Below are 13,338 nucleotides of genomic sequence, written 5' to 3' on the forward strand. Positions count from 1 at the left end.
GCAGTTGTTGAGGCATGTTGATTTTAGAGATGCTTTAAAATATGCTATAAAGATAAAATCTAGTTTTTTATTTCATTTTGGCTGTAGAAGCTGCTAATAATTATTTAAGGGTGAAATCCATAACCCTCCTGTTGTAGAGCTTGTCATATTTTTCATTTGTTTAAAAAAGTTAAATTATATTTTGTAAACGATTTAGTTTAATTGGTACTAATCTATAGTCTGGAAGATAAATTTTTACAATAAATATGTATTTTTTGCTCAATATATAGATGAATTTTCTTAAAGTACAGTAATGCATATGTAGCTTGCGTATGCTTTTTTGGCGTTTTTGACCTATAGGGGGCAGCAGAGCATTGACGCTACCGGAAACGATAGAAAAGAAGAAGATGATCCCATCATGCTTTAACAAGGATAGTTGTGAAACAGCTACTTTATGTAGTGAAATGTGGAGCAGTTTTTGTGTGTGTTTTCTTTGTTAAAGTGTGAACATATATTCCGGGAGCAGTCGGCTGCTGAAGTGAATTTAAACGAGGCCTGTAGCTTGTTCCAGGTGGAAGAAATGAGCTCGGTCCGACAGGAAGGTGAGCATCCTAAGCTAGCCGGCGGCTAACTTTTCTGGAAGGCTAACACTAAAGTTTAGTTTATTGTGATTAGAAAATTAACCCTGGGGTTCATATAGCATGTCTAAACAATGATTTGTGGTTATATGTGAGGCGGGACATTTTTAATCTGTTTTAGCCTATTATCAGTGGACGGATCTCTGCTGTGATCATCTCAAGGTTTAACCTTGAGCACACACAAGCTGCATGTCACATCTATCATAAATCTAAGATTAAATTAATAAAGGTTGCTTAGCTTCCGTCTGAAACCGGATTTTTATACTAATCCATTAGGCTGGACACATTCCTGTATGTTCCACAGACGTGATACTATTTAACATCTACTCTTAATGAGTTCAGAATTGCTGTTTTTAACATTGAAAGCTGAAATTTGTTTAACAAGATTGTGACGGATTAAAGCTCTCCATCTCATTTGGTTTTGTGACATCTTCTCAAGTAGTTTCCCATATATTTTTGCTTCCTGTTGCAGGTAAAGACAAAATCATATTTGTCACCAAAGAGGATCATGAAACACCGAGCAGTGCTGAGCTTGTAGAGGAAGACCCCAATGATCCGTATGAGGAGCAAGGTGAGCTGATCTCTGGATGAGTGTCTTTGGTTTCTGTTATGCAACGTCTAAACCTGGACTTCCACTCTTTTCCTTTTAGGTCTGATTCTCCCCAGTGGGGAGATAAACTGGAACTGTCCCTGCCTGGGCGGGATGGCCAGCGGTCCCTGTGGGACTGAATTCAAGGACGCCTTCTCCTGCTTCCACTACAGTAAGGAGGAGGTGAAAGGCTCTGACTGCCTGGAGCAGTTCAGGACCATGCAGGAGTGTTTGCAGCGCTACCCAGAGCTTTACCCAAAGGAGGATGACGCACCGTCCAGCCAGGCGTCTGAGGAATCTGCCTCTGCGGAACCGTCAGACCCAGCAGCTGGCTCTGAGAAGGACTCTGATCCCACACTGCCTAACACAGAGAGCTCAGCAGAGAGCTAATACTGAGCCTTACTGTGGAGCTCAGAGCTCGTTTCACATTCGGTCATCTTGTTATACATCTGAAAAAAAAGAGATACAGATTTTTCCAATAAATATTCATCAGAATTAAAAGTACTAAGATAAAAGGGCTTGTTTCGTAAAAAAGAAAAAGAAAAAACAGGTCGAACTCGTATCATAAAAGCTGATCATGTAGCTGTTTGGCAAAAATAAGCTTCCTGCTTGAGTAAAAGAGGCTAACAGCAGCTACTGTCAAGTCAACAATCATTTCTATAGGCAGGTGATTTCTCTGCAGAACAGAACTCATTTCATGGGAGCAGAACCGTTACAGTTTCAATTCTGCAACAGATTATTAGAACTCATTAAGGTTTGACACCATGTGGGTTCCTCAGGTCAAAGATGGGTTAAACAGGAGATAATTACTTGACTTTAGTCTGTGATCTTACTGGACCAAGCTCATCATGCTCACCGGGTGCACATTGTGTATACTTCTGTTTGCCTTTCTGTCTAAAGTTGATCATAACTTCAGTAACTTGTGTTTTAAACTATTGGTTGTGCCCTAATTTTTACAAATAGGTTTTACAAAATTTCATAGAAAGCTCAAAGTATATTTTATTATCACCGTCCTGTGGCTGAATCCTCAGAGATATGAAGAGTTAACGTACCGAAGAATACTTCAGTCACTTTCCATTGTGAGCTCCTCAGTGTTGTTTCCACTGTTGCCTCTCAGGCTGCACTTATTCTTCTTAATTTATAACCAGACTTGAAGTATTTACCTTATCTGAACCAAATTCAACAATTTGTGTGCAGCAAAAGAACGATTGCAGTGAAAATTGCTGACAGTTTTGTAATAAAAAGCATTGTAACTCTTCATTATGTTGCACTTTATTTTTTTAAATATTAATGTAACCAACCAAGTAAAACTATCCTGACCATTAAAAATGTATGTTTTTAGTTGGACTTGGAGTTGTGGCATACTGAGAATACTCCAGGATATTACCAACTATCAAGCATGGTGGCAGCAGCATCATGCTGTGGACCTTTTTTACTGCATGTGGTAATGTTGCAATGCACAAAGTATTTTAAAAAACATGGAGAACACCACAGATGAGCAGGTCAGAACTCAAGCCTGCTAAATTGTATTGTTAATTTTGATTTTGGCAATATTAAATATTAAATGTGGGGTATCACAAGGGCCCCGAATTTATTTTTTATTGCCTAGCTGCATATTCAGTCAATCTGGAGGGAAATCTGAGTTGCAGCTTGAATGTGACCAGACTGCTTCTGTATGATTACATGCAACCAAAGCTTGAGCTTTTGTATGAAAAATTGTAATTATGATGGCTAATGTGCACTTTCATTATAAACAGAATTTAACATATTAATAATGCCTATTTAATTAAAGCACTCAAATAGTAAATGGACATTTCAAGCATTCAACACGTCCCTCTTGATAATGAGATCTAGATCTCAACAGGGTTTACCTGGTTAAATAAAGGAAATAAAACATATTTTAGTTTTGGAGAATTCATCATTTCTCAGAAATTGTGAACATTCAGAGTGCATTCAAATGATTAGGATCTGATTTTGTCACGTATCACACTTTGTATTATGACAAACCAGAGGTCGGTCTCCATGTTGGTCTGCTCAGTCTGTGCTACTTCAGCCTCTTCCAGGGATCAATAATTATCAAACGTCCCTGTGGAGCTACTGTATTTTCATTGGCGAACCCTTCCAGACCAAAGGTAACGTAGAAACCAATGGGGACGGAAAGGGAAGAGGGACTGGCCCCAATAAGTACACAGATTCTCTCTACGCAGATGCTTGTTTTGTTGCATCAGTTGACGCTGCCATCGATTTGCAGCCTGAACTTTGCCTCCTTGGTCTCTGCTGCAAACGTATAACAGAGAAAAGCCTCCAGGATGTCGGATTTAAAGGATCTATGTAGCGGTCTGCCCCTGGATCCTTTACCACCAAACCGAGGAAGAGATCCAAATGTGCCACACGCTCTGGTCCGGACTCCTAACCTCACGGCTGAGGAGGAACGAGTGAGTAACTCCTGACATCTGTTCTTTCATGGAAGTATTTTGTTGGAAGACATTTTAGCTATAGTTATTATTGCGTGCATTTCAGGATTGCTTTTACTACCATTACCATTTAAATACACACTGTAAACTGAAACTTGCATAACACCCATTAAAATATAAAAACTAACTACATGTAGATGCATCTCTGCCTGTTAATAATGTATGAATGATAACGCTGTTAAAAGATCCACATTTGCCATGGAAGTGATGGAGCTGAGAGCAGTAGCCAGAGCCTCATCTGCACCCTGTTTTCTTGCATCACTCTCTGTTGGTTCAACCTCGAAATTGATTATTTTCAGAGGTCCTAAAATGATTGCCCAAACCCAGAAAAAAAACACCCCAGTCAATAATTAAAAGAGGGAAGCAGGGAAAGCTCTACCTCTGACATGAAAACTTGTGAGAAAAGGAATGACAGATTTGTGTGACAAGGCTCTGCTTTCACTAACTCACAGTAAATCGTCTTTATCCTTCTACAGCTGGCACTGAGAAATGCTTTGCGCTACTTCCCACCGTCCCAACATGCAACACTCGCATCTGAATTTGCTCAGGAGCTCCGGCAGTACGGACACATATACATGTACCGCTTCTGCCCCGCGGTGCGGATGAGGTACGGGGCCCCCAATGAAGACCTGGTTAAGATTTTTCAGGTGTCAAAGTTAGACATTAGAGTTTCTCAGGATTAAATGGCTTGAAAGTCCCTGAACTTTTATATAATCATCTACATTTAAATAAAATACATTGAAAAATATTGAAGTCTTATATTTAGGTTTTATAACAAATGTAATGCAAATACCACGGTTGGGTTCTACCTACTGTTAAATCATTATGTAACTGTGCTTTCCAAAAGTATTTATACTCTTCACATATTTCCAAATTGTCTTATGTTCTACACATTTCATCAGAATTTTATGTGATAGGTCAACACAAAGTAGTGCATAATTGTGAAATGAAAGAAAAAATACACATTTTATTTACAAATGGACATCTGAAAGGTGTGTTCACCCTAGTTACAGTGTTACCCCTAAATAGAATCACATGCAGCGGTTTTCATTTAGAAGTTGCCCAACCAGTAAATGAAGTCATTGTGTAATTATTTTAATCTCAGAGGCGTAACACTAGTACAGCAGCTACTCTGTTAAAAGCTCTGAAGACGTTACAAAACAATATTCTTAGACATGAGCTTAATTAAGAGAACTGTTCAATTCATAATCATAACATGGAACATTTGACATGGAAGGACATCTAAAGAGAGGATTATTCAGTGAGCAACGGAGACTCTGTGGTAACTCTGGCGAAGCTACAGAGGTATGAATGGAAAACACTGTTAAACGGACAACTATTACTCATGCACTCTAGAAATCTGGCCTGTAAGCAAGGAAAAAAATGACTTAAAAAAAGAAACATCAGAAAAAAATCATTTTTGCACAAGTATGGAATAAAGCAAAAATTTGGAAAAACCAAAATGGGCTTTTATTGGCCTGCATGAACAATACACATCAACCTGAGAGGAAACATAGTAGTGGCTGCATTATACTTTGGGGATATTTTCTTCTGCTGGGACAAGGATGTTTTTCCAGAAATACATGGCGATAATTTCAAGATAATCCCAGAAGAAAACTTGTTAGAGGCAGTAAAAAACATCAGACTGGGCTGAAGGTTCATCTTCCAGTGACAATAAGTGAACAGCCAGAGCTTCAGAATGGTTTGGATCAAAACATATTCACCTTTTCGATCAAAATCTATTTGAGAATTGATAGCGATTCCATCGTGTCATACGTTTAACATTTTTTATAGATACAAATGTTGAAAGAATGTCAATTTTCTGTGTCTTCCACAAATTTTCATGGCTTTTTGTTGGTCAATCACAACAAATAGTAATGAAAGGAAGGAAGCTGTAACGTGGCAAAATGTGAAAACATTCTTGTTTTGACTTTGTTGCTTCAGCTTTCATTCATATCTTCAAAAATTAAATAATGCTTTTTTATTTACTTATGCTTCATGCTAATAAAATATCTAAGTTACTAACCAGCTTTGTATCAAGATACTGTTAAACTGAAGGTAATTTTCTGCATCTCTTGCTACGATGTGAATGCCTGTCTCTTCTGCAGAGCCTATCCCATAGACCAGTATCCCTGCCGCACACAACAAGCAGCAGCTATGATGCTAATGATCATGAACAACCTGGACCCAGCTGTTGCTCAGGTGAGCGTTTTGTGCTCGGCTTGAATAACCATGTCTAATTTAATTTCATGAACAGGGGTGTCCAAGTTCAGGCCTCAAAAGCAACTATCCTACAACGCTTAGGTGCAAACCTTCTCCAATACCTCTGAGTCAATGAACTGTTGGTTGCCAGTCGTCTACGGAGGAGGAAGTTCACTTATGTGACAGGTGTTGGAGCAGGGATGCCTCTAAAAGTTGCAATATACAGTAGACGGACTTGGGCAGCCCTGAAATGAAGAAAACCAACTTTCCTTCTCCTGCAGTTTCCCCAGGAGCTCGTCACGTACGGAGGGAACGGACAGGTGTTTAGTAACTGGGCCCAGGTGAGTCCTGAGCAAACCCAAAATACAATTTATCTCTTATACTACATGCTAACTTGAACAACTGAATAATAACTATGTTCAGTTTCGCCTTGTGATGCACTACCTGAGCGAGATGACTGAGGAGCAAACTCTGGTCATGTACAGCGGTCACCCCATGGGCTTGTTCCCCAGCCTGCCTTCCTCTCCTCGGGCCATCATCACCAACGGCATGGTACCGCCAGCACACACGCCACGTGCTAACAACAGACACGAACAACAAACTCACATTTTGTTCTGTGTGTTTGTCCTGTTCGTTTCCTCAGGTTATTCCAAATTATTCCTCCAGAGAAGAATATGAGAGGATGTTCGCTCTCGGCGTGTCAATGTAAGTCTTTTCCAAGCTGCTGGACTGATTGTGATGGAAAACAAGAAAGAGAAGACAGACACCAAGGGCATCATCGGGCCTTCAATAATGCATTTTATCTGCTCTGTTTTCCAGGATGGAATGATACTGCAAGTCATAAGTGTAATGGTTAAAACCAAAAAAATGTACATTTCCATCCATGAGTTTAGATTTAGTGTGGATTTTCTATAATCCACACAGATTCAAAATCATGAATCAAATATAGACATAAATCCCCACTACTGTTTAAATAAATCTACATTTGCAGATTGCTCCTCAGGCATGCATTTTTGTTCTCTTCAACAGGGTTCTGGTATAATTCTAGCTGGATATTCATCTTCTGTGCTTTTAGAAATGTTCGTTTAAATCAGTCGATTTGGTTGAAAAACAATCTACACACTGCAGTGGAGAGACATGAGGACAGGATCACACTAAAGATTAATGTTTGTTGGTTTCATCCATCCAAAAACCAGCTTTGACGTGTGTTTTAGGACCTTGCTCCTGTTAAATGTGTGCAGGTTTCACATATGTCACCTAAGCGATCATCCTCAAGTTAATAAAAAATGGCTGAATTAAAAGAAAATCTTCATAAACTGGACAAAGCTCAAGCAACAGCGTCACCATAGAGTTTTATTCAAGGTCTGGGAAAGGGCTGGTTGAAGTTTTATCAGGGGAAGCATTTTCTAGCAAAGGAAACTGCATTCTCGGCTATTTCCAAAACCCAGATGCATCTCTCTCATGTGTTGCCCTTATTATGAGTGAAGTTGAATCCTGGCATTCTTAAATAAGGCCCTTTTCCTGCTGGAAAACTCTGACTCAGATGTGAAGGTTGATTCCAGGAAAGAAAAAAATGTGTGCAGTCAAAATATTACCTTGCACCACAGAGTGGTTCAGCCATGGACTGTCCCTTTGCAAAGAGCTGAGCAGTTTTCTCTGTTCTTGTTCCACGCTGAGTGTTTGGGAACATTTTCAGTTACAACCAATCAGGAGCCTGTTATCTTGAAGTCACATTAAAAACTTATTGACACATTTCTCAAAATACTTAAATGCAATACTGAGTTTGTTTCTTAGAAATATTTGCCTTTCTCTTCATTCTTAAGTTGAATGTCTCGGTTCTTATGCTGCAAATTAAACAACTACAATGAAGTGGAACTGGATCATGTAGACGGGTTTTTTGTCTGTCGGCCATATTGGATTGAGCAAACATGACTTCTTGCATTTGCAGCTGATGGTCAGTAGTTGATGGTGTATTTTATGATGCATTAGTGACCAATTCAATGGTCTGTGTTCATTTATGACATAAAAATCCACAAGAAGCACAAGAAAATGGCTTTTAGACAGCTGTCCATTGTAGTGACCACTATGCATGAAAGGGAAAATTTGGCATTCTTGCAAATTATTGCTTACAAACTTCTGACCAGCACAGTATTAATATTGTGTTACAGCTACGTGGTGTAATTTGTGTCCTGCTGTTGTTTGCATACAGGTATGGCCAAATGACAGCAGGCAGTTACTGCTACATTGGACCTCAAGGGATCGTTCATGGCACAATGGTTTGTAAAAAAAAAAAAAAAAAAAAAAGAAGATCCTCATATCTAATCCACATCATGACAAACTGCACCATATTGTTGTAGCATATACAGTACATAATGATCTGAAGGTTATTTTTTAAATATGTTGTCTCTGTGCAGCTGACTGTACTAAACGCAGGTCGGAGGTACCTGGGCACCGACGACTTGAGGGGCCGCGTCTTCGTGACGTCAGGCCTCGGCGGAATGAGCGGCGCCCAGGCCAAAGCGGCCGTCATCGCAGGCTGTGTCGGAGTGATTGCCGAGGTCGGTTGGTTCCCAGTCGTTCCTGTGTCTCACTGAAAGTCACTTCTGAGAGCCAGAATAAGGGAAAACGTTTTGTCGCTCCTGTGTAGGTGGATGAAGCTCCGCTGAGGAAGAGACACGAGCAGGGTTGGGTCATGGAGGTGACCAGCAGCTTGGAGCAATGCATCAAACGCATCCGGTAACACAGAAGAACATCTAGCTGTACCAGTTCTGTCAGGAGCAATGAGCCAGAAACACATTAAACACTGTGAGATGTTTGTGACAGGACACATAAATGCTGATTCAGGTCATACAGTTTAAAAGGCAAGTCTAGGAAATACAACAATGGTGTTTGTACATCTTTAGATATGCACTGAAAACAAAACAAAAAAAAGTAAATCTATCTTGCAAATCCAACTGCAATCAAGTTTGAAGAATATGCATTTTGAAAACTGATGAGTTTCATCTTTAATATCTCTCTGTTGTCTCTCAGAGAAGCCAGGACCTCCAAGACGCCCCTCAGTTTGGGATACCATGGGAATGTCGTAGACTTGTGGTGAGTGAGCTGTGAAAACTTTCACTGGACACAGTCAGGGCCTGTGTGAAAAATAAAACGCTTTAGCTCAATTGATGCTGAAATTGGTCCAACTTTTCTGTGTGTAAACAGGGAGCGGCTGCTGCTGGAGTTTGAGAGGACTGGGGAGCTCCTGGTGGATCTGGGTTCAGACCAGACGTCGCTGCACAACCCCTACAACGGGGGCTACTACCCCGTCCCGCTCAGCTTCCGCCAGGCCAACCAGCTCATGTCCACAGACCCCGGACGCTTCCAGAGCGTCGTCCAAGAGAGGTTCAGTGAAATTCATCTCAGAGCTGAACTGTGTGCAGCATTTCGTGGCTGATATTGTTTTTACTAGCATGCAACCAATGCAATTACAGCCTCAGAAGACACATAAAGGCCATCAACAAGTTGTCGGATGCGGGTATGTTCTTCTGGGATTACGGCAATGCATTCCTGCTGGAGGCCCAAAGAGCAGGTGAGTCATTTATAAAACATGACACAAAGAGTATCAGACTCAGGGAAGATTTGAGCAGTAAAAAGGAGCATGTTTTTGGCTTTAATAGGTGCAGAGGTCAGCAAAGTTGGTGGAGGAGCAACCGAGTTCCGGTATCCGTCTTATGTCCAACATATTATGGGGTGAGTATATATCCAGTGGTATGTTGATCCAGTTAGTGCAGCAAAGCAGCATCAACCTTATTTTATGTTGACCAGATAATAAAATAATAGATTCTTGCTGCAGGGACATTTTCTCTTTGGGGTTCGGGCCGTTTCGCTGGGTTTGCACGTCTGGCGATCCACAAGACCTGGCCGTAACCGACGACATCGCCACTAAGGTGCTGGAGGAAATCGCTGCCAACGTGTCGGAACGTGTAAGGCAGCAGTACAGAGACAACATCCGCTGGATCAGAGAGGCCGGAAGGCACAAAATGGTCAGCCAAAGAAGATCTCCAAGAAGAGAATTACATGGAGGCCAAAACAAAATTGTTAGTTTTTAATCTGTGTTGTTTCTTGCTTAGGTTGTTGGATCTCAAGCTAGGATTTTGTACTCGGACCAGAAAGGAAGAGTGTCCATTGCTTTAGCCATAAACCAGGCTGTTGCTGACGGAAGAGTCTCAGTAGGAAGAAGAACGCAGCTGCAGTCTTAATATCTGTGAACTGACACGTGAATCTTAGTGTGGTGGTTTTCTGTTCTGCTCCTTCAGGCTCCGGTGGTCATCAGCAGAGACCACCACGATGTCAGCGGCACCGACAGCCCCTTCAGAGAGACCTCCAACGTGTACGACGGCTCTGCGTTCTGTGCAGGTGTGTGTTTTGCGCACAGCTAAGATGATGAATCTGTTTTGAGATGGAAATTTGAGATTTTTTCTGCTTGTTCTTTCTGACGCTTCAGCACCTCGCAGAAGTATTCACACCCCTTGAAAATCATGCAAAGTTTCCCTTTCACCACAGAGTAATGCACTGCTTTATGTTGGTCTATGACATAAAATCCCAGTATAATTTAATAACTTTAGAGGTTATATGTGAAAAAATGTGAAAAAGTGCAATTAATATGTTATAATTATTGAAGTAAATAGTTAAATAGTTTGTCAATAATGTGCAGGTAGTTACAACTTCAGGTCTGCAAAGCTGATCATTCATGAATTTACTTTTTGAAACTATTTCAGGTTTTCAGCTGTCAAACATTAACATAACCCTGGTTATGTTAATGAGTAAATATGCCAGGTTTATTTATAACCACAGTTTCATCCTGTCTAGAAACTGTGATGATTTTGAAAGAAGCCCTGAGGTAGTTTGCAGCAAAACCTGATTTGGGTTTTCTTTTTCTTCCAACATGGCAAAACACAGAAGCTCTTCCTCCAGGAAACCAGGGTATTACTAATAAGATCAGGAGTGAATAACAATTTTCACCCAATAATTTTTTGGCTTTTGTTTAATCACTTCATTCGTGGGTGCAAAGTGAAATACTGTAATTATGCACTCAAAATAAACCTCAGCTGCTTCGAAAAGCTGTTTCTCTTTCTTCCTTTTTTTTTTTCTTTTTTTTTTTTACTTGGAAAACACTTTTAAAATCATAGCAGTTTTGTATGATTGTCTATAATTTTCCAGCTGTAGACGTGACATAAAAGAATAAAAGAGACATTTTAGATTTTTTTGCTGCTTCCTTCCCTCAGATATGGCCGTCCAGAACTTTGTTGGCGATGCCTTCAGAGGTGCCACTTGGGTCGCTCTGCACAATGGCGGCGGTGTTGGCTGGTGAGGGGCAGTAAGCAGTAATCTGGCTGTGTCGACGCGAATCACTGTGTCCTCATGTCTGTCTCTCACCGTCAGGGGAGAGGTAATAAATGGAGGATTCGGCTTGCTGCTGGACGGCTCCGACGAGGCGGCAAGGCGCGCCAGGTCGATGCTCAACTGGGACGTTTCCAACGGGGTGAGGCTGCAGGCGGAGCAGCAGCTCCACGCCGATGCATGGAGCTGCTGCTCCGGTCTGCTGCATTCCTGTGTGGTTCTGCTTGTCGCAGGTGGCTCGTCGCTGCTGGTCTGGAAACACAAACGCCTACGAGACGATCCAGCGCACCATGGAGGAGAACAGGCAGCTCCGCGTCACCATGCCGTTTCCAGTGCAGGACGAGCATGTGCTGGACCGAGCCCTGCAGGGATAACTGGTGATGATTTAACCTAATTAGACGCAGAGAGCAGAGGAAGCCAGCAGCTGGATTTACTTCAGTGTATTTATCAACATGAGGCCTTATTCAGCAGTATGAATTATACAGATTTAGAAGAATCACCCACAGTGTCGATGCCATGATCTGAAAATGTGTTATAATAATGTCTGTTTTGAAGAATGAGGTTGAGACGCACACTGTTTCCAACTTTCGATGGATACATATCACTAATAATACATATTGATACTAATAAATATCAATGGGATGGATAGATGATGTCACCCACAAAATAAACTGGACAACTTTTAGGAAAGGCCATTATATAGAGGAAAAGTTCAATGCAATTGAATACTTTTACCATGTTTCATCACTTTGAACAATTTTTTGCGCTGCAAATTAATAAATAAAATCTTTGTTTTAATATTGAAGATTCAAATGGCTGTTTGTGTCTCATAGTGTTGTAATCTAAAAGCCATTTACTTGTGGTGAACCGTGAATAAAACGAGATGTTTTTCTCCTGTCTAAGCAAAAACCGCCTTATACCAATAAATAGTTTATGAGTTAGTAAGAAAGTACTGGCTTTTTTTAAATTTTTTTTATGAAAAAGTATTTTGGCAGGAACCCAAACAGAGACATAGAAGACGCAGTTACACAGAGCAACACCTGATATTCATGCCTCAACAGGTTGAAAATGAGAAAGCAAAGGTTAAAAATGTTCATGCTTGTCTTTAACTCAGACATCTCCAACAATAATTTATATGGAAAGCTAAATTATCATAAAATCACTGAACTAGATTCTCAAACAACTTTTCAAGGATACATTTGATCACTTTTTCCCTCTCTATTGAAATTACTTTAAACTCAATATATCTGAAGTACATTATCCTATCTAGATTAGTAACTGCTGATATGTACTACCTCATTCTTAATGGGAAAACTTTCATTCCAGATGTCTAAAATCCCAGTAAGACATTTTCAGCTAGACATTTGACATGAAAAACAGAATCAGATATTTATAATTTATCATTCAATATTTACTGTATGACTTGTTTGAAGGTGGTTTCAGGCACTAGTATATTTACAATGGCAATAAAAATCAAGGACAAAGATATTTAAATATTCCTTACGCCTCTCTACATTAAATGTCATATTAAAACAGGAGCAATTGCAAATACAGTTATTAACATTTATACAAATAAATAAAATATGAGTTTTGTCTTCTTGGAATTCTTTGATTTTTCTTTTGTTTGTTTTTCGGTTGGGGTCTAGCTTTGAATATCTAGGACACAATACCTAATAATAACATATATAAATAACATTCTCTGTCTGCAAAAGCTCAAACACCTTAACTTTTGATCTAAAATATCAGCTTTGACTAGAAAGAAGTGAATTTTGCAAATCTGCATCTTACACAGTCCTCGCACATATCTTTTGATTGTAGTAAGACCAAAAAACCTAGAAAAATCCAGCCTTTCACTTGAGTTTATTGGGTGGAGGGACTAACAAAACAACTTTACAGTCACTGGCACCCAGTAAGACAAATGAAGCTGAAGCATTTATGCAAAGAGTCATTTAGGGTTGTTGTTTTTTTAAGAGTCTGGGATCTTTTAATTAACAACGTGTAACTTCCTGTTTCAGTGCCGTTACACAAAGTTCCTTCGCTGCAACTCAGTGTTCACAAAGGGAACAACAATAAA

General features: G+C 40.1%; 2 protein-coding genes across 2 annotated transcripts; both read left to right on the top strand.

Annotated features, from left to right (window-relative positions):
- The first annotated feature begins 343 nt into the window (after window positions 1-343).
- Window positions 344-2,466, top strand: LOC103465236 (mitochondrial intermembrane space import and assembly protein 40-B-like). Its single transcript, XM_008409872.3, has 3 exons — window positions 344-581; window positions 1,090-1,188; window positions 1,268-2,466. The coding sequence occupies exons 1-3, from the start codon at window positions 560-562 to the stop codon at window positions 1,594-1,596; spliced, it is 450 nt and encodes a 149-aa protein (XP_008408094.1). The 5' UTR covers window positions 344-559; the 3' UTR covers window positions 1,597-2,466.
- Window positions 2,467-2,700: 234 nt separating this feature from the next.
- On the top strand, window positions 2,701-12,077 carry uroc1 (urocanate hydratase 1). Its single transcript, XM_008409873.3, has 19 exons — window positions 2,701-3,641; window positions 4,157-4,287; window positions 5,789-5,882; window positions 6,164-6,223; window positions 6,306-6,434; window positions 6,526-6,587; window positions 8,092-8,158; window positions 8,297-8,440; window positions 8,530-8,618; window positions 8,913-8,975; window positions 9,087-9,266; window positions 9,356-9,453; window positions 9,542-9,614; window positions 9,718-9,907; window positions 9,995-10,093; window positions 10,181-10,280; window positions 11,150-11,231; window positions 11,307-11,406; window positions 11,498-12,077. The coding sequence occupies exons 1-19, from the start codon at window positions 3,516-3,518 to the stop codon at window positions 11,636-11,638; spliced, it is 2,028 nt and encodes a 675-aa protein (XP_008408095.1). The 5' UTR covers window positions 2,701-3,515; the 3' UTR covers window positions 11,639-12,077.
- Window positions 12,078-13,338: the final 1,261 nt, after the last annotated feature.

The sequence above is a fragment of the Poecilia reticulata genome, chromosome 5, assembly GCF_904066995.2.
Source record: "Poecilia reticulata chromosome 5, P_reticulata-male-v2, whole genome shotgun sequence".
Lineage (NCBI taxonomy): Eukaryota > Metazoa > Chordata > Actinopteri > Cyprinodontiformes > Poeciliidae > Poecilia > Poecilia reticulata.

Bases quoted from the DNA above. Each gene is read 5' to 3' on its own strand.
- LOC103465236 (XM_008409872.3), top strand. From the start codon at position 560: ATGAGCTCGGTCCGACAGGAAG. The intron at 582-1,089 runs GTGAGCATCCTA...TTCCTGTTGCAG, and splicing joins GAGCTCGGTCCGACAGGAAG to GTAAAGACAAAATCATATTT. The intron at 1,189-1,267 runs GTGAGCTGATCT...TTTTCCTTTTAG, and splicing joins TGATCCGTATGAGGAGCAAG to GTCTGATTCTCCCCAGTGGG.
- uroc1 (XM_008409873.3), top strand. From the start codon at position 3,516: ATGTCGGATTTAAAGGATCTATGTAGCGGTCTGCCCCTGGATCCTTTA. The intron at 4,288-5,788 runs GTACGGGGCCCC...TCTCTTCTGCAG, and splicing joins TGCCCCGCGGTGCGGATGAG to AGCCTATCCCATAGACCAGT. The intron at 8,159-8,296 runs GTTTGTAAAAAA...GTCTCTGTGCAG, and splicing joins GGATCGTTCATGGCACAATG to CTGACTGTACTAAACGCAGG.